This window comes from Scyliorhinus torazame, chromosome 13 (assembly GCF_047496885.1).
Source record: "Scyliorhinus torazame isolate Kashiwa2021f chromosome 13, sScyTor2.1, whole genome shotgun sequence".
Classification (NCBI taxonomy): domain Eukaryota; kingdom Metazoa; phylum Chordata; class Chondrichthyes; order Carcharhiniformes; family Scyliorhinidae; genus Scyliorhinus; species Scyliorhinus torazame.
Window position 1 is genome coordinate 164,632,795 of NC_092719.1, and position 24,297 is coordinate 164,657,091.

General features: G+C 45.4%; 1 protein-coding gene across 5 annotated transcripts in view; it reads right to left on the minus strand.

The window, feature by feature from the left end:
* The window catches only part of LOC140388345 (receptor-type tyrosine-protein phosphatase gamma-like), a 1,184,455-nt gene that overhangs the window by 612,192 nt on the left and 547,966 nt on the right, over nt 1-24,297 (minus strand). For all 5 annotated transcript variants that reach the window (XM_072472367.1, XM_072472365.1, XM_072472362.1 and 2 more), the window contains one exon: nt 19,454-19,602. In XM_072472367.1, coding sequence (XP_072328468.1) covers nt 19,454-19,602 — 149 coding nt within the window. The remainder of the gene's footprint in view (nt 1-19,453; nt 19,603-24,297) is intronic.

Consider the following 24,297-nt stretch of genomic DNA (forward strand, 5'->3'; position numbering starts at 1 on the left):
TGTTGTCTTCCTGCCTGTGTGCTTTACCCTGTAAAGTGCAGTTATTTACAAGGATTTTAAAGTAATTGTTCTGCTATTTATCCAACTCAGTTTTCTATAATTCCAAATCCATAATGAGAGGAACGTTGCCAATGTTTTTCCTGAGTGCTGTCCTGTGTTTCGTGTTAATAACCAATGTGAATTACTTTTAATCCCCTGGCTTTTCATCAGAGCTGACAAGCTGCTCATTCTTGTCCTTGAAAATATTCTCACTTGTTATTTTTTGAAGCCACTGAATCTTAACGCTGTATGGTTTCAGAGGCATTGGCATTGTCTGGTACCTCACCCAAGTTGTCATTGTTCATGTATAAGGCAAAAATGAAGGGGGGGCATAAGAACAGAAAATATTTGAAAAACTCAGGTCTGGCTGCACCTGTGGGGAGAGAACCAGAGTTAATGTTTTGTGCCCTTATGACTTTTCTTCAGCTCTGGAGGGTATTAGTCTAGGGCCCAAAATTCACTGCCTGGAGTTTATTTAGAAACTTGAGATTGTCAACGGATAATAATAAAGACCAGGAAACATGATGAGAAGTACACACAATACTTATATATTGTTAACATAAAACTAGATGTTGCGAGTAGGCACACTTTTGCAATACACTTTGCCTTAAAATAAAAAACACCGGGTGGCAGGGTGGCGCAGTGGTTAGCACTGCTGCCTACGGCACTGAGAACCCAGGTTCGATCCCGGCTCTGGGTCACTGTCCGTGTGGAGTTTGCACATTCTCCCCGTGTCTGCGTGGGTTTCACCCCCACAACCCAAAGATGTGCAGGTGAGGTGGATTGGCCACACTAAATTGCCCCTTAATTGGAGAAAAAATAATTGGGTACTCTAAATTAAAAAAAAAAAACACCTCCAAGCAGGAATGTCCATCAGTTGTAACAGTGGGGCCAAGAGAAACAAATACAATTGAATATTGTACATCTTACACAACACAGGTAATGGTTTATCTCACTGTTGATCATATCGGCATCAGTTAGAAAAATTGGAGTATAACAAATGCGACCGAAAAGTAGTGATGAAAAGCCTTTAGGTGAGAAACTGGGCTTGATAGAAGGGCCTGCTTGTGGTAGTTCAATTGGTCCTCTTAGAGCCTGAATGCATGCCCATGGCATGCAGGCATATTTGTGAAGTGAATCACACTGATGAAGGCATTAGCATGCATGCAGTGAACGCCCGTCAGAAGTATGCAGAGCAGGCAGATCATGATGGCCGTGTTTAAGCCCGATTTATACCAGGCAACCCACCCAGGAGCTGAGCACTGCAACTAACGACCTCTCTCAACCTTGCACAGTTAAACACATGTTCACTGCCCTCAGGTTAGTTGAGGCGGATTTCCTTTGGCTTTTTCTGCAATTTGTTATGATCCAAGCTGATGTTAATACTGAACAAGTCAGATCCCACCGATCCTAACTTGCTTTTTAGAAACCTTACAACAACAGGTTAAAGTCTACAGATTTGTTTCGAATCAGGATTAACCTGAGGAAGGAGCTACGCTCCGAAAGCTGATGATTCGAAACAAACCTGTTGGATTTTAACCTGGTGTTGTAAGACTTCTTACTATGCCCACCCCAGTCCAACACCGGCATCTCCACATCATTTTAGAAAGGCAGATGAAAGTTACTGAACAAATTCACAGGAGTCTGCTAATGGACTTTCAATTCAAAGAATAAAATATTCTTTAAAACAAGAAAAGTAAATTATATTACACCAGACACAAAGGTTGGAAAGATCTGGGGCGAAATTCTCCGGAAACGGCGCGATGTCCGCCGACTGGCGCCCAAAACGGCGCAAATCAGACGGGCATCGCGCCGCCCCAAAGGTGCGGAATCCTCCGCATCTTTGGTGGCCGAGCCCCAACCTTGAGGGGCTAGGTCGACGCCGGACGAATTTCCGCCCCGCCAGCTGGCGGAAAAGGCCTTTGGTGCCCCGCCAGCTGGCGCGGAAATGACATCTCCGGGCGGCGCATTCGTGGGAGCGTCAGCGGCCGCTGACAGCTTCCCACGCATGCGCAGTGGAGGGAGTGTCTTCCGCCTCCGCCATGGTGGAGACCGTGGCGGAGGCGGAAGGGAAAGAGTGCCCCCACGGCACAGGCCCGCCCGCGGATAGGTGGGCCCCGATCGTGGGCCAGGCCACCGTGGGGGCACCCCCCGGGGCCCGATCGCCCCGCGCCCCAGGACCCCGCCCGCGCTGCCTTGTCCTGCCGGTAAGGTAGGTGGTTTAATTTACGCCGGCGGGACAGGCATTTTAGCGGCGGGACTTCGGCCCATCCGGGCCAGAGAATCGAGCAGGCGGGCCCGCCAACCGACGCGCCGCGATTCCCGCCCCCGTCGAATATCCGGTGCCGGAGACTTCAGCAACCGGCGGGGGCGGGATTCACGCCAGCCCCTGGCGATTCTCCGACCCGGCGGGGGGGTCGGAGAATCTCGCCCCTGAATACAAACACAAGATGATGATTCAAATTCACATGATTCCTTTACCCCAGAAATAACCTCCCACTAGCTTGACACAAAGGCTTAGGACTGGCACAGCCGCAAACAATTTTCTTCCAGCGAATTCATGAGCATTCAGTTGATGCATCTCACCCAACTTGAATCTCTGCCCAAGATACCCTAAATACCCAAAAGCCACCCTAAATACCCGAAAGCCGGACCCCCATCGGAGGCCCCCCCGGTGAAGGATCGCTTTACCTCGCCCCACAGGCCGCCCCCCCCCCCCCCGACCCTTCGCGCAGAGTTCCTGCCGGCAGCAACCAGGGGTGAACGGCGCCGACGGGACTCTGTCGTATCCGCGCGGCCGCTCGGCCCATTCGGGCCGGAGAATCGGCGACCCCGCCAATTCCAGCCCACCGCGCCGCGTCAAACCCGCCGGCGCAAATGGCGCCGATTCTCCGTACCTCGGAGAATCACGTGCCGGCGTCAGAGCGTCGTGGCGCGGTTGCGGCGATTCTCCGGCCAGCGCGGGGCTCAGAGAATCGCCCCCAACGACTTTGACTGGACCGGAAGATGCCATCGGCGAGAGGATTCGTAAAATTCCACCCTGATTTCATTAGTGCTCTGCGGCTGAACAAATAATACTTGATGTACACCCTACAATAATAACGAATATATAGCAATTCAAAATATATAAGTCAGGTGACAAAGAACAGGTCTGGTGACAAAGAATGCTGTCTCTTTTGTCGTGACTGATTGTGGTTCATTTCTTGGTAATCCTGCACCTCTCACATTGGTATTTTGTGTTGGTTAGGACTGCTAAAAAAACATTTACAACAGTTATCAGAAAGCCCCATGCAACTTAAAAGATATTGGCCCTGATGTTCCAAGGATGGCCATCAGATCGAACCAGGTGGCATATGATCCAGCGGGTTATTTGTAAGACAGGAATCACAAGAAAGATATCTGAAACCCAAATGCAGCAGGAAGAGGCAGGGAAAACCAAACTCACTGGCCCCCTGAGGACTGCTGGGGAAGAGGCATCTACGATGTCCAAGTCAGATGACAAGCCTCTGGGATCAGGTCTGCACGAGATGCTGTGCAAATTGCAAGAGGCGGGGAGCATCAGACAGAGGTAGCAGAGCCCCTCAACAGAGCGGCAAGTGAGGTGAAGGAGTCCATCATCCCACTGGTTGATGAAATGGTACTGACATGTGCATGCATCAAGGTCTCCATGTGGAGGGTGGCGGATGCCATGGAGAACATTGTCCTGCACCCAGTTTATGTCGAGGGCGGAAAGGTGAGTGACACAACACTTTCAGCAGGTGTCAAGCCCTCACACTCTGACTCTCTTTTTTTTTTGAGAAATATTTTATTACGGCATTTATATTTTCCCATAACAAATATAATCACACATCAAAACAAACCAACAGGGCTGCAATTCACAAACTTAACAAAATATCCCACCATTCCGCCCCCCCCACTTCCCAACTCCCCTGCCTCCACATTTTAACTCCCCCCCCCCCCCCCCCCCCCCCACCCCGCCGAATCCCTCCATTCCAACAACATCGTCTCCGGACTGCCAGGGAGGCACAGGTCAAGACACGGCCTCTCTCGCCCCCTGAACTCCTGGGTCTTCCGACACTCTGAATATTGCTACTTCTGGACTTGGGACCACCTTCACCTTCAGGACCTCTGACATAACGTCGGCAAACCCCTTCCAGAATCCCCCAAGCTTCGGACATGATTCACATGCCCACCCGCACACCACCCACACCTATCTTCCAACCCTTCAAAAAACCTGCTCATCCTGGCCACATTCATATGTGCCCTGTGGACCACCTTAAACTGGATAAGGCTAAGGATAGCTCACAACGAGGATGCATTCACCCTCCTCAGGACCTCCTCCCACAGCCCAGCTTCCAACACCCTACCCAACTCTTCCTCCCAATCCATCAGCTCCTTGTAAATCTCCGACACTTTCCCCTCCCCTACTCTTGTTCTTGACATCGCCTTGTCCTGTAGCCCCTGGGCGGCAGCACTCTCTGACTTTCTCAACATTCTAACACTCAGACCATTACACCCAGTAGCTCCACTCATTCTTCTCTCTCCAGGCAGCTCACACCCCATCTGAACAGCCAACTCTCACCCTCACCCTCAACTTTGTGCAATCTAACACCCGCTTCACAGTAACCCGTCACAAATGTCATCCTTCCCCACTCACCATCCAATTCATTTCTCAGAACATTCTGCTTTCTCAGCCCACAAAAGAAAGCATAGAGCCTCAACAAAAGGCAGAGAAGCAGAGAGGGGAAGGGGTGTGACTGATGATAGCCATCTTCAGGGTCATTGACAATGCATGCTAGCTTGTGTTGCAAAGGAGGCCTTGGTCCAGTACGCTGCAGATGTTAGCACCCACCTGCTGTGAAAGCCTGAGCCTCCTAAGGCACTGGTGCTCACACATGTCAAGAGGAATCATTCTTTGCATGCAGACACTCTTCTGAGGGTCTCACCTTCTTCTAGCTGAATCTCTGCATCCACCTTCTCGGACCTGTCCAGAGGCATGTACAAGCTATTGCTTCTGCTGTTCCGGGTTCTGATTACTGATTTTTTTTCCCTCTTGCTCCTCATCAGAGCTGCAAGGTAGAGCCTGTTATTTAATTTATTAATACATGGGATGGCTAACGATTGTTGCTCACCCCTAACTGCCCTTAAACTGAGTGGTTCTAAGGCTATTTCAGGGCGTAGTTAATAGTCAATCACATTACTGTGGGTATAGAGTCACATGTAGGCCAGGCCAAGTAAGGACATTAGTGAACAAGGTGGTTTTTATGACGACCAACAACAGTTTCACGGTCAGTATTACTAAAATGAGCTTTTTATTAATTGAATTAAATATTAATTAAATTCCACCAGCTACTGTGGCTGGATTTTAACACATCACCACAGCATTCGACTAATTACTAATCCAGTGACATTATTACTATGCCACCCCCTTTTAAAATTTCATTCATGATAGCCCAGCATTTATTAACCACCCTTAATTGCCCTCAAGAAGGTGATGCTGAGTGCCTTCTTGAATAGATGGTACACACTGCTGTCACCGTGCATCAGTGGTGGAGAAAGTGAATGTTTGTGGAAGACATGCCAATCAAGTGTTCTGCTTTTTCCTGGATGGTGTCAAGCTTCTGGAGTGTTGTTGCAGCTGCACACATCCAGGCAAGTGGAGAGTATTCCATCACACTCGTGACGTATGTCTTGGAGATGATGTACAGGCTCTGGGAGTGAGATGGGGAGATGCTCATGGCATGATTCCTAGCCTTTGACCTACTCTTGTAGCCACAGTATTTACATGATTGGCCCAGTTCACTTTCAGGTCAATTTTAATGGTAGTGAGGGATTCAGCAATGGTTATGCCATTGAATGTAAAGGAGTGATGGCTAGATTCTCTCTTGTTGCAGATGGTCATTGCTGGTATTTATGAGATGCAAATGTTTCTTCCACTTGTCAGCCCAAACCTGGATATTATCTAGGTCTTATGGCATTTATTATCTGTCGCAAATGGTGCTGAATAGTGTGCAATCATCTGAGAACATCCCTATTTCTGAACTTACGATGGAGGGAAGGTCATTGATGAAGCAGCTGAAAATGGTTGGGCTGAGGAAACTACCTGAGGAATTTCTGCAGTGATATCCTGGGACTGAGATGATTGGCATCCAATAACTACATCCATTTCCCGTTGTGCTAGGTGTGATTCTAACCAACAGAGAGCTCTCTCCCTGACTCCAGTTATGCAAAGGTTCCTTGATGCCATACTTGGTCAAATGCTGCCTTGATGTCAAGGGCCGTCACTCTCATCTCACCGCTGGAGTTCAGCTCTTTTGTCCCTATTTGAACATGAGGTCAGGAGCTGAGTGACCTTGGCAGAACCTAAACTGACCGTTAGTGAGCAGGTAATTGTTAAGTAAGTGCCACATGATAGTTCTGTCGATGACAGTCTCACAAGTCTCCCTGCGTCTCCCGATGCATAATGAGCTCCCATGTTGAGGTGAAGGCTGACAGCAGGGATATACAGATCAAAGCAACTAATGTGCAAGACAGGCGAACTTGACTTCCAGAAAGTTGGCAATCGTCTGTTTAGCAGCAATTTCTCACTCTCAGAAGAAGTGATATCAGCAGCATCCTCTCACCTTGACATGGCTGCAATTATTCAATTTCCCTGTTTGAAGGCTTCCTAACCGGTCAGTTTCACTGAACAAGCACTCTCCATTTTGTACTTCCCTGTTTGACCCTGGCGACTTGTAGAGACCGATCACTTTAGAACACACTTCTGAAGTTAAAAAAACTATAGAAATTAGGGCAGCACGGCATGCAGTGGAAAACACTGCTGCCTCACGGCGCTGAGGTCCCAGGTTCGATCCCGGCTCTGGGTCACTGTCCGTGTGGAGTTTGCACATTCTCCCCGTGTTTTCGTGCGTTTCGCCCCCACAACCCAAAGATGTGCAGGGTAGGTGGATTGGCCACGCTAAAATTGCCCCTTAATTGGAAAAGAAATATGAATTGGGTACTCTGAATTTATTTTAAAAAACAACGTCACAAATGAGAGAGCTCAGGAAGCATGTACTGGATTGTTAAAGATAATAGTAGATTAACTTCAAAGTAAATTACATTTTTGCATATTGCAATACTTTCCCTGACCGCTGCACACTTGCATGCAATTCTGGTTGCGCCACACCTGGAGGTGGATTCCCAAATTATGCCATTTTTCTGGGATTTAATTGCCTCTTTGCACCTGAGCCCACTCCCCAAGGCAGTTAAAATTCTACCCATTAGTTGTCTTTCTCTTTGCCTGACCTGTTGAAAAATGCTCAAGAAATCTTTATTTTATTTCAGGCTTTCAGTATTTTGCTTTTGAGTTATCGATTATTTTCTGTGGGTGTATGCCCTTCCCATAAATTTGTAATTATAACACTTGGTACATTTTTGGTATTTTGGAGCCCAGCTGTGATTTTTACTGTACAATTTTTAAAAAATAAACAAACCTCATTTTGTTAAGCCCACTCTCTATTTTTTTGAAGTATTGGCAATTCTTCAAATTGTATGGCAAGATTTGTCAAAATAGCATACAGGTTGGAGGGTGGGTCTGAAATCAATTGCTCCTGATAAGCTCCAGCTCCAACTTCAAAATAAAAGGGCTGATACTGATCGTTTCTACTGCTAATAAAAATCAAGCAGATATTTCTTGTCAAACAAAGGGCTGAAATGCTATCTGTCTATTTAATAATCTGGCAATTGGCATGCATTCTAATTGTTAGTGCTCACCTTCCTTGTAAGATCCTAGCATGAGGTCATACAGTTTCCAATCCATCTCACTGAAAGTCTCTTGTGTTTCTCAAGGTGAGAACAGGGGAGTCTATTAGGAATCACACTCAGCTTGGTCAGAAGCAAACAAGCCAGATTCTCAGGACAGCTGAGAGAAAAAAAAATGTTAATTAAAAAGAACAAAATCTACATTTGCCATCCCAAAATCTCTTGCAGAATTTCATGGCAATTCCTAAAATCAGATTAGGAAATAATTTGGGGGATGATTATTGCACTGACTGTAGTTAAATCGTAAACCATTCATTAACAACAGGTTTACTATTTTGCTACACCTAGCATTGCCTCAGTCTACTGCTTTTTACTGGTGTGCTTTTGAAAAAACATTTTTAAAGCAAGTTTATAAATTCCGAGAATGCCACCTTCGAAAATGGGGCTTCTATCATGTCTGTGTTTTTCCTTAACTGAAGTTTCCGTCCCTTTGTGGTTGACAGGGCACTCAACTGGGTTCAATCAGTTTCCCACACCTCTGCCCTCACACTTTCTCTTCCCTCCCACTTTCTCCTCCCTCCCAGAAGCATAATAGGGTCCCTGTTGTCCTTACTTTACACCCCATCAACCACCACACTCAAAGGATCATTCTCTGCCATTTCTGTCAACTCCAGCATGTGGCCACCACAAACATATATTCCCCTCACAACCCATCACATTCTGCAAGGACTGCTACCTCATTGACACCCTGGTTCACCATTTCATCACCCCCAACTCCTCATCCCCTTACCATGGCACCTTCCCTTGTAATCGCAGAAGGTGCAACACACCTGCCCTTTTACCTTCTCAACATCCAAGGCACAAACATTCCTTTCTGGTGAAGCAGCATTTCACTTGCATCTCCTTTAATTTAGTCTAATATATTCACTGCCCCGAACGCAGTCTCCTCTAAATTGGGGAGACTAAATGCAGAGCAGGTGACCGCTTTGAGGAAGCCTTTCGCTGAGCCCACAAGCAACCTTCCTGTTGCTTGTCATTTTAACACAGTGCTCTCATGTCCACATGTCTGTCCTTGGCCTGCTATAATGTTCCAGTGAAGCCCAACACAAACTGGAGGAACAACACCTCATCTTCCAATTAGGCATGTTACAGCCCCCAAGACTCAACACTGAGTTCAACGACTTTGGACTGTGACCTTTTGCCTCAATATTGACCCTTTTTTTATCCAAAAAATGTTTTGACCCAAGGCAAACCCCCTCCCATCTCACCCACTGGGTCATCTGTTCGTGTTCTCTTGTTCTTAAGTGTTGCTTTCACTGAGCACTGATCTTTGTTCTCCTGTGAACACATTCCTCGATCTTACTTTATGCTCCTATCAGCACCTTCCATAGTCCTTCATACTGCCACAAACACTTTCTCGGTCTTGTGCTCTACACATCTTTGTTGCAATCTCTCCTAGTTCTCACTTATCCCTGACCTTCTAGTTTTCTCCACCTGCTCTTATTCAGTAGATAATTTCTACCTCTTGAGAGCTCTGAAGAAGACATCTGGATTTGAAATGTTAAATCTGTTCTTCTCTCCACAAATGCTCTCAGCATTTTCTCTTTTCATTATAAATTCTGGGTATATGGAACAACCAAAAACCTTCAATTTTTATTATGATCTACTCCTAAAAGTGCAACTTTGTGATTTTGGTCATGCGATCCCTTCTGCGTAACACATGAGAATATATCAGTAGCTAATTGAATGTTAACATTGGAACAATATCTAAAATCAAACTGATTGATGGTTCCAGTCAATGAATATGGAGGCACTTTTCGACTGAATAATTTGTAAACAAATAAGAGTGACTGAGAAAAATACAAATTGGAAGATATCTCAATCATATTTGGTAACTATAGAGGCCTCACTAAAATGTGGTGTCAGATCACATATTTGTGTCTGCAAAGCTAAAAATGTAACAAGAACCCTTAAATATTTACTAGGATTAATCTAGCTGGATTTAGTCTAGATTCTGATGCATGACATGGTCTTCACAATTTTATCAGTTCTCGAAAATTGTATTGCAACATCAATGCACTGCATGACAGAGGAGGTGAGCACATGTACACACTTGCATGCTTACATGTGCACACAGAGGGCGGGACTTTCCACTCCTGCCAGCCATGGAAATCATGGTGGACAAGGACATCTAATTTAACAGGAAGCAAAAGATCTGTTTCCTGACAGGATGAACTCTTGGCATTCTGATTCGTCCAAATTTCAAGATGCGTCGAATTTCCTGACAAACAATGTCAGGAACCCCATTTGCACTCATTAGGATCTCATGCATGCACATTAAAAGGCCTCTACGTTGGAATTGAGCTCTCTCTCCAAATTAGGTTCCCTGACAGCGAGAATTTACGACTGCATCTTAAAGTGGTGCACGCCTGGCAAGTTTCACCTCTTCCACGACTTTGATGTGCGGAGTGGGTGCTTTCTCCTTCTTGGAATGTCACATAACTTCACTCATATCGAGTGTCAGCAGCAAATGTAGCGCCCAGGCTGCACAGTGGAGGCAGGCCGGCAGGCCAAGGCTAGGAAGAGGAGGGCAGTGTGCAGCAAAGATTGAACAGGTTAGGCAGGCTTGTGGGGGAAGGGTGTCGTGAAAGGGTCCAGGGAAGGGAGGATAGATGAGGTGGGAGGGAGTGTCTTAGGGGGCAATGTCGGTAGTGTTGACAGGGAGACCCTAGGGAAAGAACTCAAAAGTACTGGTAATAGGGGGGAACAATCACAGTGACAGAGGGAAGTAGTGATGTGGAGATGCCGGCGTTGGACTAGGGTGAGCACAGTACGAAGTCTTACAACACCAGGTTAAAGTCCAACAGGTTTGTTTCGATGTCACTAGCTTTCGGAGCGCTGCTCCTTCCTCAGGTGAATGAAGAGGTCTGTTCCAGAAACACATATATAGACAAATTCAAAGATGCCAAACAATGCTAGGAATGCGACCATTAGCAGGTGATTAAATCTTTACAGATCCAGAGATGGGGTAACCCCAGGTTAAAGAGGTGTGAATTGTCTCAAGCCAGGACAGTTGGTAGGATTTCGCAGGCCAGATGGTGGGGGATGAATGTAATGCGACATGAATCCCAAGTCCCAGTTGGGGCCGCACTCATGTGTGCGGAACTTGGCTATAAGTTTCTGCTCGGCGATTCTGCGTTGTCGCGGGTCCTGAAGGCCGCCTTGGAGAACGCTTACCCGGAGATCAGAGGCTGAATGCCCTTGACTGCTGAAGTGTTCCCCGACTGGAAGGGAACATTCCTGCCTGGTGATTGTTGCGCGATGTCCGTTCATTCGTTGTCGCAGCGTCTGCATGGTCTCGCCAATGTACCACGCTTCGGGACATCCTTTCCTGCAGCGTATGAGGTAGACAACGTTGGCCGAGTTGCACGAGTATGTACCGCGTACCTGGTGGGTGGTGTTCTCACGTGTAATAGTGGTATCCATGTCGATGATCTGGCACGTCTTGCAGAGATTACCATGACAGGGTTGTGTGGTGTCGTGGTCACTGTTCTGAAGACTGGGTAGTTTGCTGCAAACAATGGTTCGTTTGAGGTTGCGCGGTTGTTTGAAGGCAAGTAGTGGGGGTGTGGGGATGACCTTGGCAAGATGTTCATCGTCATCAATGACGTGTTGAAGGCTGTGAAGAAGATGACGTAGTTTCTTCGCTCCGGGGAAGTACTGGACGACGAAGTGTATTCTGTCGGTTGTGTCCCATGTTTGTCTTCTGAGGAGGTCGGTCCGGTTTTTCGCTGTGGCGCGTTGGAACTGTCGATCGATGAGTCGAGTGCCATATCCCGTTCGTACGAGGGCATCTTTCAACGTCTGTAGATGTCTGTTACGCTCCTCCTCGTCTGAGCAGATCCTGTGTATACGGAGAGCTTGTCCATAGGGGATGGCTTCTTTAATGTGTTTAGGGTGGAAGCTGGAGAAGTGGAGCATCATGAGGTTATCCGTGGGTTTGCGGCAAAGCGAAGTGCTGAGGTGTCCGTCCTTGATGGAGACGAGTGTGTCCAAGAATGCAACTGATTTTGGAGAGTAGTCCATGGTGAGTCTGATGGTTGGATGGAACTTATTAATGTCATTGTGTAGTCGTTTCAGTGAATCTTCGCCGTGGGTCCAAAGGAAAAAAATGTCATCGATGTATCTGGTGTATAACATCGGTTGAAGGTCCTGTGCGGTGAGTAGGTCCTGTTCAAACCTGTGCATGAAGATGTTGGCGTATTGGGGTGCGAATTTGGTCCCCATGGCTGTTCCGTGCGTCTGAATGAAGAACTTGTTGTCGAAGGTGAAGACGTTGTGATCCAGAATGAAGCGGATGAGTTGCAGAATTGCGTCTGGAGATTGGCAGTTGTCGGTGTTGAGTACTGAGGCTGTTGCAGCAATGCCGTCGTCATGGGGGATGCTGGTGTAGAGTGCCGAGACGTCCATTGTGACGAGGAATGTTCCTGGTTCAACTGGTCCATGGGTGCTGAGAGGGAAGTAGGATACGGTAGAGTGGTAGGTCCAGGGTGAGAGACTGGTAGGTGAAGGTCTCATCACATGGATCATGGAGAGGGACAAGACTAGTGGCTCAGATAATGGAGAGGGCAGGGTCAAGCTGGGAATGGGGATGGTAACGTGGGTCGACTTTTGAGTGGAGGAAAAGCCTGTGAAGGTGAAAGGGTCCAGGGTAACGGGGGAAGTTCAAGGGGGAAGACAGAGAGGAGAGGAATCGTGATATTGGGTGGGTCTATGATGATGGGGGACGTTGGTGGGTGATGGGGAATGGTAAAGCTGGTGAATCAAGTATGAAAGGTGAAGCACAACATTTTTTCAAACTGATCATGACCACACAATTAGTCAGCCAGTAAGATTCCTCAAGCTGAGAGGAGGGTTTTCTCAGATGGGTGGAATTCAAGGTCTACATGTTGCCGACTCAAGACACCCAAATAATTATATGGCAATTGAACGTCAAAGATGCTCACTTTGTTCTTCTCTCCATGGTTAAGCACATTTGCAGCAAGTTTGTTCCCGACTCATGGGTCCCATGACATCGAGAACGGTGTAGAGTTTTGTTTTTATAAATTTCGAGTACCCAATTCATTTTTTTCCAATTAAGGGGCAATTTAGCGTGGCCAATCCACCTAGCCAGCACATCTTTGGGTTGTGGGGGCGAAACCCACGCAAACACGGGGAGAATGTGCAAACTCCACACAGACAGTGACCCAGAGCCGGGATTGAACCTTGGACCTTGGCGCCGTGAGGCAGCAGGGCTAACCCACTGCGCCACCATGCTGCCCTGAGAGGGAGTTGCCATTCATACTATTCTATCTGCCATCGGTTGCAGTCAGAGAGAAGAATGAAGGAAGGGAGGTGGAATGTCTCCAAAGGGCACGGCTGGCAGAGGGCAGCCAACTAGTGACTCCAAGCCTCCAAACTCCCAGGTGAATGCTCATGGCGGACAAAGAATCATGCAGTTAGCCTTTCTATGCTGCCAAGGCAATGGTCCTTCTATAGAGTTGAGGGTAGTGGAGACAAAACGGAAAATACCCTTTTGAGGCTTCTTGCGCTTGGCTCTCATTACCCTGGTCAAAGAACAATGTTTCCAAACACATTCATCTATGTATAGGAGGAACACCCATCTCTGGTCCTCTGGGATGTCGGGTGGGGATGCCATGTCTAGACAGAGGCCAGGTGTTACATGGCCAGGTGTTACATGGAACCATAGGAAATAGGAGCAGGAGGAGACCATTCGGCCTTTCGAGCCTGCTCAGCCATTCATTATCATAGCTGATCATCCAACTCAATAGCCTAATCCCGCTTTCCCACCATATCCTATGATTCCCTTCATCCGAAGTGTTATATCTAACTGCTTCTTGAAAACATATGACGTTTTGGCCTCAAGTACTTCCTGTGATAATGAATTCCACAGGCTCACCACTCTCTGGGTGAAGAGATTTCTCCTCATCTCTGTCCTAAATGGTCTACCCCGTATCCTCAGATTGTGACCCCTGGATCTGGACACACCTACCATCGGATCATCCTTCCTGCATCTACCCCCTCATTCTCCTGAACTCCAGTGAATACAATCCTAACCAATTCAATCTCTCCTCATACATCAGTCTCGCCATCCTAGTAAATCTTTGCTGCACTCCCTCTAGCACAAGAATATCCCTACTCAGAAAAGGAAACCAAAACTGCACACAATATTCCAGGTGTGGCCTCACCAAAGTCCTGGATAATTGCAGCAAGACATCCCTGCTCCTGTACTCGAATCCTCTTGTAATGAAGGCCAGCACACTATTTGCCTTCTTTACCGCCTGCTGTACCTGCATGCTTACCTTTAGTGACTGGTGTACGAGAACACCCAGGTCTAGTTGCACATTCCCCTCTCCCAATTTATGGCCATTCAGATAAGTCGCCTTCTCGTTTTTGCTGCCAGTGGATAACCTCGCATTTATCCAAATTATACTGCATCTGCCATTCATTTGCCCACTCACTTAACTCGTCAAAATCACACTGAAGGATCTCTGCATCCTCCTCATGGCTCGTCCTCCCACCCAACTTGGTGTCATCTGCAAAGTTGGAGATATTACATTTTGTTCCCTCATTTAAATCAATAAAATATATCGTGAATAGCTGCGGTCCTAGCACCAATCCCTGCTAGTACCCCACTAGTCACTGCCTGCAAATTTGAAAAGACCCGTTAATTTGAAAATTAATTTATTTCCTGTCTGCGAACTAGTTTTCTATCCATCTCAATACACTACCCCTAATCCATGGGCTTTCATTTTACATGCTAATCTCTGATGCGAGATTTCCCCTTCATAATCCATGCTGACTCTGTCCGAACCTGCCACTGTTTTCTAAGTGTTCAACTATAAAATCTTTGACAATGAATTCTAGAATTTTCTCCACTACTGATGTCAGGCTTACTGGTCTATAATTCCCTGTTTTCTCTCTTCCTCTTTTTTAAATAGTGGAGTTCCATTAGCTACCCTCCAATCTACATGAACTGTCCCAGGGTCTATAGAATCTTGTGAGATGACCACCAATGCATCTGCTAATTTGTGAGCCCAGTACTCTGGGCTGTAGATTTCCCCTTGGTATTTCTCAGCTCCATCGATATATATTTCACACTGCCCTGCTAACATCCTTCCTCACTATTGCGTTAATTTCCTCTTTAACCAGCAATGCAACCCCACCGCCTTTGCCTTTTTGTCTGTCCTTCCTAAATACTGAATACCCCTGGACATTCATTTCCCATCCCTGGTCACCCTGGATGACCCGTTTAGACTATTTGCGAGTTTAACTTATCCGCTTTATTGCAAATGCTTTAAGCTTATCTTTTTAACATTACTTGTCTCGCTCCCAATGTTTTTCATTGTGGCCCTGTTTGAATATGGCTCTTGGTTTCCCTGCCTATCACAGTTCTTTTTCTCCATTCAGTCTTTTGTTTTTGTCCTTGTTTCCTCCTCCTCCGACTTTTGCATAGGTTTCCAAACCCCTCCCATTTTGGTTTTAACCCTCCCCCAACCACTCCAGCAAATAATCCCACTCGGACATTAGTCCTGGTCCTGCCCAGATGTAACCTGGCCAGTTTGTACTCATCCTACCACCCCCAGAACCAGACCCAATATCCCAAGAATCTGAAACCGCCCCCCTCGCACACCATATCTTCAGCCACGTATTCATCTGATGTATCCTATATCTACTCTGACTAGCACGTGGCAATGGTAGTAATCCTGAGATCAGTACCTATGAGGTCCAACTTCTCAACTTTCTTCCTAACTCCCTACATTCTGCTTTAAAACCTCATCCCATTTTTAAAAAATCTATGTCATTTGTACCAATGTGTACCATGACCACTGGCTGTTCACCCTCCTCCTCCAAAATGTCTTGGAACCGCTTTAAGACATCCTTAACCCTAGCACCTGGGAGGCAAAATACCATCCTGGGGTCTCGTTTGTGGCCACAGAAACGCCTATCTATTCCCCTTACAATTGAATCCCCTATAACTATTTCATTCCCACACTTTTTACTCCTCGCCCCTGCAGCAGAACCAGCCATTGCGCAACGAATTTGGCTGTTGCTGTTTTCCCCTGAGAAGACATTCCCCTCAACAGTACTCAAAGCGGTATATCTGTGGTATACCGGGCAGCACGGTAGCACAGTCGGGAGCACTGTTGCTTCACAGCTCCAGGGTCCCAGGTTCGATTTCCGGCTTGGGGCCCGGTCTCTGTAGAGTCTGCACGTTCTCCCAGTGTCTGCGTGGGTTTCCTCAGGGTGCTCCGGTTTCCTCCCACAAGTCCCAAAAGACGTGTTGTTAGGTGAATTGGACATTCTGAATTGTCCCTCAGTGTACCCGAACAGGAGCCGGAGTGTGGCGACTAGGGGCTTTTCACAGTAACTTCATTGCAGTGTTAATGTAAGCCTACTTGTGACAATAAAGATTATTATTATTATTATTCTGCAGGGGAATGGTCACAGGAGATTCCTGCACTGCCTGCCTAGCTCTCTTGCTCTGCCTGGTGGTCACCCATTCCCTTTCTGCCTGTGGAGTCTGAACCGGCGGTTGCCACCTCTCCATACGTGTTATCCACAACACTCTCCGCCTCGGATGCTACACTGTGTCCCCAACCGCCACTCCAGCTCCAAAACCCAGGCTTCCAGGAGTTGTAGCTTGAGACACTTCCTGCACACATGGCCCTGGAAATGTTCCCAGCTTCCCACACGGAGCAAGAAGAGCAAACCAAAGCTTTGAGCTCTCCTGCCATGGCTTACCTCTTTAAATTAAACCTTTGGGAGATGCTTAATATTAGATTGAATACAATTCTCCATGGCCCTTCTTTCCTTGTCCTTGTTACTAACAATTATAACCCTTACAGATTTTAACCACAAAAAGTATTTTAACCATAAGTGATAAAAGTTGGAGAGACTTACTGACTTTACCCACTAACTTTCTCCCTTGTAGCCTCAGCTTCAGCAGGGCAAGAACGCTCTCTGAAGATTTAAAAGTTATGGTGGCCATGAAGGACCATCAATACATCTCCCCGTGGGCTTCATTTCAAATTAATTCCCCTATTAAACAGGCGGGAACTCATCCAGTGGGGAATGAGCAGGGGGAGCTTAAAAATCTCTGCTTTGGACTCTGTGTTTAAACCACGTCAGCATCTTTTTCCTGTTGCTTTACTAAAAGGGTATGGTGCTGGAACACTGGCCTTGGCAAGCTTACTATACCAGGTGACGGGTTTAGCACTTGCATATTGGCTTTGACAGGGAGGGAAACCTGGAAACAACACATTCACTTAATGTATCACTTCAATTTGTTCGCACATCCATTGAGGCATAGACCATGCAGGCTGCAGGCAACCTAGCCATGGTAATGGCTCTTATTCAGATGAGGTGTAGGGCCCATTGGAGGTTGGCACAGGGCCTGAGCAGCAGGAGGCAATAATGTCCAGGAGCTAGAAAACATGGAACACTGCAACGGCAAGCATTAGTCTGACAATGGTTGTATCGCCGGCAGTGCTCTTATCTAGCGATGAACGAAAGGCAATGCCCGACACATTCTCACATGTCAGCTTCCTTAATATTAACTACAGCTGTAAGGACTCTGTAGGAGTGGTGCGGAGCCCCTGGTCTGCAATGAGTCATGTCTGTTGAGGATCTCTTTAATTATGGCACCAGGACCTTCAATCCCATGAAGTGGGACGGCTGATTTCCTGTCTGTTCTTACTGAGCGCCTCGCTGATGCATAATTAATGAAGTGAAAAGCAGAAGATTGTGCATGTTCACCCATCCTGCCATCCAGCGGGAATCACTCCGACTTTCCCTCCACCGGACATAGGCCAGGATTTTCCACTCCCACTCGCATTGGGTTTGGCAACAGAGCTGAAAATCTCGAGAGAAGGCCAAAGTCGCATTTCACTACAACGTAAAAGGAGGAGGCAATTGTTCCCTCCTCCGTGAGTGACAGGGCGTGTTTCCCAATATGCAACATCAGGAACCTCATTGGAATAAATTAACATATAATTATCAGCCTCATACACCTGAATCATAACCCCAAGTCAAAAAATCCATCTATGGCAGCATGATGTCAAAACAGCGTGAAGCATCTCTGGTCTCAGAAGCCATGCACATGGCAAGCAGTACTCCCAGGAAAGCTCAGAGGTGACTGCAGTGTTCAGGCAGGGAAAAGGGTAGTGGCAGGGGCTGCCAGAGTAGTGCCAGCTTGTTGCCACTGGGGTGCACTTGGGTGATGAAAAAGGAATGAAAGAAAATATGGCTGTCTTCACAAACAAATAAATCCAGCTCTCTACTAACGAGCTTAGAACATCACAGCAGGCCAATCTTCAGCAGAACAGGAAACAATGAGTTAAGTCATATACACTGCTCGGTACAATTGTTGGTGAAATGACAAATATAACAAGCACATCAGCATTAGGATATCCAACTATTGGATCATTACAAATATAAATTTGGACTAAATACACCGTTGAAGAACAACTGGTTCAATAAGTTTAAAAGGATTCATGAACTATCGTTTCGGAAGTGACAGCCTTGGCTCAGTTGGAAACACTCTTGCCTTTGAGTGACAAGGTTCCTAGTTCATTTCCACTTCAAGGTTTAAGGATAAAAATCAAGACTGACATTGCAGTGTGGTATTGAGGGAGCATTGCACGATAGCAACTATCATCTTTCAGATGAGATGAAACTGAAACCCCCTCTGCCTGCTTGGTTGGATGTAAAATATCTCACAGCACTATTTCAAAGAAGTGCAGGGAAGATGTCTCCAGTGTCCTGGTCATCTTTTAATCAACAATACTTTGCAAAGGAAACGAATACATGGCCATTATCACTTTGCAGTTTGTGGAACCTTGCTGTGCACAAATTGGCTGCCACATTTTCTATATTACAATAGTTAAAACCCTAAAAATCAGTAGAATTATCAAAATCTCACATCGGCTGTAAAGTGCTTTGATAGGTCTGTTGGTTATGAAATGTGCTATCTAAATGCAAGTTTTTTTGGAGGATCAAGCTGTGAGGATCTTCTCTTCTCAGAAATCAGTTTGGCCTGTGCCAAACCAGCTCCCAATGCTGGGAGCCACTCCACAACATAAAAGTGAATTTAACTAGATACTAATTGGCAATCTCATTTAAAGAAACTATAAGGATTGCTGGCATCAAGAATGGTCATCTTAGATGGTCTTCTGAGGTCGAATTAAAAAACGTTGCTACAAAATATTTTAAAGAACGTTTTGAAACCTAGAATAGCATTTCCTTCCACAGTAATACGCAAGCCAAGAAAGATGTATTGAACACTCAGTCTGCTTTTTTATTTCATGTGTTGTAAGCAATGTTATAAATTGTCTTCGAGATTGGGATTTGTGCTCCTTCCACATCACCAGTTGCCTGGGAAGAATGATCGTGACGGAGACATTGGGAAAGCACCAGCCTTCAGAGTTTTCACACGTAAACTAAACAAAAAACTTCAAAATGGAACACAAATGTGAATTCTGACCTGTGATGTAAATACATTTCCAATGAAGGAACTACTGAACCATGTCTTCATGCCACACTAACAGAATAGACATATTTTTATTATCAGGTGAAATAACATAATTCACCAATTTAATGCTTTTCTCACCTCAATGGGATATCTTTTTCCTTCAAGACTGTGTTCCGAACCCGGAAAACCATTATTCTGACCCCAGTGAAATTCCAGCTTTTCTGCTTTAAGTCTATCTGGAAGATCAGCTCCACTGACAAAATAATCATCCTGCAGTAGAACAGCAACTGCAAGACAACAAGATAGCAAAAGATTTGTTAGCAGGTTACCAACATAAAATGGTTGAACACATATCACAACTCATTAAAAATATTTTATTTACACAGACACACATACACACACTATATCACTTCAAACATGTTGCATCAAATGTTTCCCTGATAGAATAGAATCATAGAACCCCTACAGTGCAGAAGGAGGGCATTCCGCCCATCGAGTCTGCACTGACCCTCCACCCCTGACTTAGCCCATCGCACTAACCTGACCTCACCTTATTGGACACTAAGGGGCAATTTAGCATGGCCAATTCACCTAACCTGCACAGCTTTGGACTGCGGGACTGTGGGAGGAAACCGGAGCACCTGGAGGAAACCCACGCAGACACGGAGAGAACATGCAAACTCCACACAGACAGTTACCCGAGGTCGGAATTGAACCCTTGTCCTTGGCACTGCAAGGCAGCAGTACTAACCACTGTGCCACCGTGCTGCCCCATATATATTCCTGTGTTCACATTTATTATGGGCTTTGACAATGTTAACTTGTCAATCTAGCCATGAGGCTCCCACGAATTATGTGAACATTTCTTTCATGTACCATTATTCCCTCGGTCACTGAAATACCTAATGTCCAAATTCAGAGTTTAGACAGAAAAACAAAATACATAACACATTTAAATTGACGTACTGAAATGGCTTTTCTGTCTTTTGATGATTGAACTAGAGTTTTTGCTCGAAAGCCTCTACCAACAGTCTGGGTCTGAATTTAATAGCTTTGCTCTGATCTTTGAGCTGAATTTGGATTACGCAGTCTGAGCATGTGCAGTGTACCTAATTGCCCAATACCTTTCAATCAACTGAACAGATTAGATATTTTCCTTTAGCTTCTATTACTCTGCCCAGGAGCTTTACTTCAAATCATTTTCAAAAGGACAAGTGCAAATTTCAGAAGCTTTAATGAAATCAAATTTATATTCAATGATTTAAACTTAGCTGTGTTTTGATAATAAACAGATGTATAAAGGCCAATAATTTTTTTTTCTAACTTCTTTGTTTAATCAGTTTAAATTCTGAAAGCAAAAAAATGACCGAGATTCTCCAGGGCTGCCCACGTGCCACGGGATTCGCGATGGCCTACTGAATTCTGTGTCAGGCCAAAATTGAGACCTATCCCGGGCGTCAGACCTGTCGTCAGTCTCCCGGCAGGCCGTACCGACCACAACGGATTCATCAGCATTCAACTGAATGCTGTTATCAGGTTGAAGTCTGATTCAAGTGCAGCTGATGTTGCTCCCGCACCCCAGATGGGAGTCACGTGGTCGTGATTTGGTGCAAGTATTTAAAAGCAGGTTCTGGTGGCTTGCAGTCTGAGGGGTGACAAGGGGTTGAGTACCCTCCATACAATTGCCTCCAGGGTGTTGCGGGGGTCCTTCATGGTAGATGGGGGTAAGGGGGCTTGAACTAGGCTGGACGGGCTCAGGCTTTCTTGGATTGGGGCTTGTTTGGCTGCACCTCCGATCTGCAGCCTTTGAACCATCTAAACAGTCAGTCAAGCGTCTCAAAAATACACATCACTCATAATAAAGTGAAAGTGTTCTCATCTGCACCCCTGAACCCATTAAACATTTTGTCAGTATCTCAAAAATAAACACCTCTCATAATAAAGTGCAAGTGATCACACCTGTACCCCTAAACCTGCTAAAACATCTGTCATTATGCCAAGTTTAAAGGTCAGTGAGACAAAGCTAAAAGCAATCACTTTAATATGGTGGAAACCTTTGAAGTGGATTTCTCACAGTAAGTTTCACAGCCCTTTAAAGTATAGAATCCTGTTTTTATGTCTAGAAGGCTATAAGGTTTGAAGTGCATTGTTTACATTTAATTTTGCACCCCATTGCTTCCTAAAACTTTTTGATTAATAGGTTGAGGCAGTTTCAAAGGGGAGATTAGGATTTCTTTTATATAGTTCTGTAAGGATCCATTAACTCAGGGGAGCAGGTGGTTTTCTAACCGCATTTTGTTTTAAGAGGTTGTCTCTTTCTTCTCAAGTGTTTCTTAGAAAGAGCAGGGCAGCTCTTTGTGCCCACTCACTTAACCTTTCTATATCCCTTTGCAAACTTATGTCATCTTCAAAACTTACTCTCCGACCTGTTTTTATATCATCAGCAAATTAGCAACCATACATTTGGTCTCTTCATCGAAGTCATTCATATGGGTTGTAAATAGTTGTGGTCCCAGCACCCATCTCTGTGGCACTCCACCAGTTACAGTTTGCCAACCCAAAAATTACCCATTAATCGTACTCTCTATTCCCTGTTCGTCAACCAATCCTCCATGCTGATAGGTTACCACAGAGATGCGGAGGAGGATGAGATGTGGAAGGGAGGAGCAAACCAGGTAGCGGGCTTTTTTGATTTGATCTTTTGTCACATGTATCGAAGTACAGTGAAAAGTATTTTTCTTTGGCCGAGGGAACGTACACAATACGTACATAGTAGACAAAAAGAATAATCAACAGAGTATATTGACAAATGGTACATCGACAAACAGTGATTGGCCACAGTGTCGACCAAGGAACCAAACAAAGCAAATACATGAGCAAGAGCAGCATAGGGCGTCATGAATAGTGTTCTTCTAGGGAACAGATCAGTCCGAGGGGGAGCGTTGAGGAGTCTTGTAGCTATGGGGAAGAAGCTGTTCCTATGTCTGGATGTGCAGGTCTTCAGACTTCTGTACCTTCTGCCTGATGGAAGGATCTGGAAGAAGGCAATGCCTGGGAGGAAGGGGGCTCTGATAATGCTGTCTACCTTCCTGAGGCAGTGGGAGGTGTACACAGAATCAATGTGAGAGTGGCAAGCTTGTGTGATGCGTTGGACTGAGTTCACCAACTCTGCAGTTTCTTGCAATCTTGGACCGAGCTGTTGCCGTACCAGGCTGTGATGCAGCCGGATAGGATACTCTCTATGGTACATCGACAGAAGTTCGTGAGAGTCGATTTTGTTTATGCCGGATTTCTTTAGCTTCCGTAGGAGGTAGAGACATTGTTGGGATTTCTTGACTGTTGCATCAACATGAGTGGACCAGGACAGACTGTTGGTGATGGTGACTCCCAGGATCTTAAACCTATCGATCATTTTTGGGTGTTAATGGGCAGAGACAGAGAAAGGCAGAGAGGGATATAAAGAGAAGGATATGGGTAGCAAGGGGGAGAGAGATGTTTACCAGAGGCAGAGAAGAACAAAGTCAGGGAGAGAGAGGGATGTTTATGGAAAGGTGCCGAGAGCTGTCTTTGATGTTTTTACAGTGATTACTTTCATTACTTTACAACTTGGTCTGAGAAGGGTGATGAAAATTCTCTTCAATTCTTAAAGTTAAACCTTTTCATCTTCATTAATTACTGCTGATTTCTGATAATTGATACTTTGCTTTTTATCTGTCTGACTTGTTACCTTTTTAATGGTCAATACATTTTCTGAATTAATCATTTAACGTGTTCTTTTTTGACAAATGGCTACGTCTCTAGTATTTGATGTGATTTGTGATTGAGGGGTTATTGCAAACAAGTGAACCCCATAATTCTTGGCCATCTGCCTTATGGGGAATGTGGAAGAGAGTGGGATGGAGGGGGGATTAAAGAAGAGCTGAGTAACAGCAGAGAAAGTGGGAGAGCAAGCTATAATAGTTCAAATGGAAAAGATAGGGATAGTGAAGTGCATGAGGGGCTGGTAGAAATCAACGTTGTAGGCAGAAGATGAAGGGGTAGTGAATGCGGAGCAGCCATTGAGAAGCAAATGTTCCCTGCAACTCACACCCCAAATGCAACCTGCAGCATTGGTGGCTTCTTTACACACCATACCAAACAATTCCATATTATCCTCCACTTCATACCTGTAAAAAAAAACACAGAGCAAAGGAAGCAAAAATAGAGTTGAGGAAGGGAAACAGAAAATAGGACAGAAAACAGGGAAACAACAAATGAAGGGAGTAGACAGGTCAAGGAGCTTCCAAACTCTCTTACTTGCCATTTGCAATGCCATGGGAAACTGATTTGCTTTATATCAATATAAAATCTGACATATAGTGCACATTTGTTGCAAGAAACACAATTACTTCCTTTAGATTTAAGTCATCACACTTCGGCAAAGACACAGCACAACTGCTGGCTTCAATTAAATACATTTTTTTTTTGGTGATTTCTCCATTTGCAATGTTGGCCAATCAAAAACGTATTGGGAGAAGTTTCAATCTTAGCTGCCTGGTTTCTGCCGAGCATTTAAAACTGTTCTCGTTATTTACCCGCATTGGTGCTGTATGGAACTAACCTGTCACTGTTTTAACCTGGCCCACTGAGCAGGCTGACAACAAGGACACCACCCAAAGTTTTTTAACAGCTGTATGCTGGTTCCTAATTGCAATATTTACTCGGAGACTGTTGGTAGTTTAAAAATCACAGTGACTATCATTTTGGAGTTTGAATTAATATGTTAAGCATTTTCTACCAAAATTGATGATAGCCATTCTAATAGAATATAAACCAGTATTATTGGAAACCAGCCAGATTAGTTAAGTAGATTGCCTTAATTGTAAGACAATTAAATAAGAAGTAATTCATTAATAGGTATGTTAGAAAGGCTGGAAATGTAATTTGGAACACAAATGTTGATGACTTTTATAATTAAAAATAACACTTGATTATTAATACAG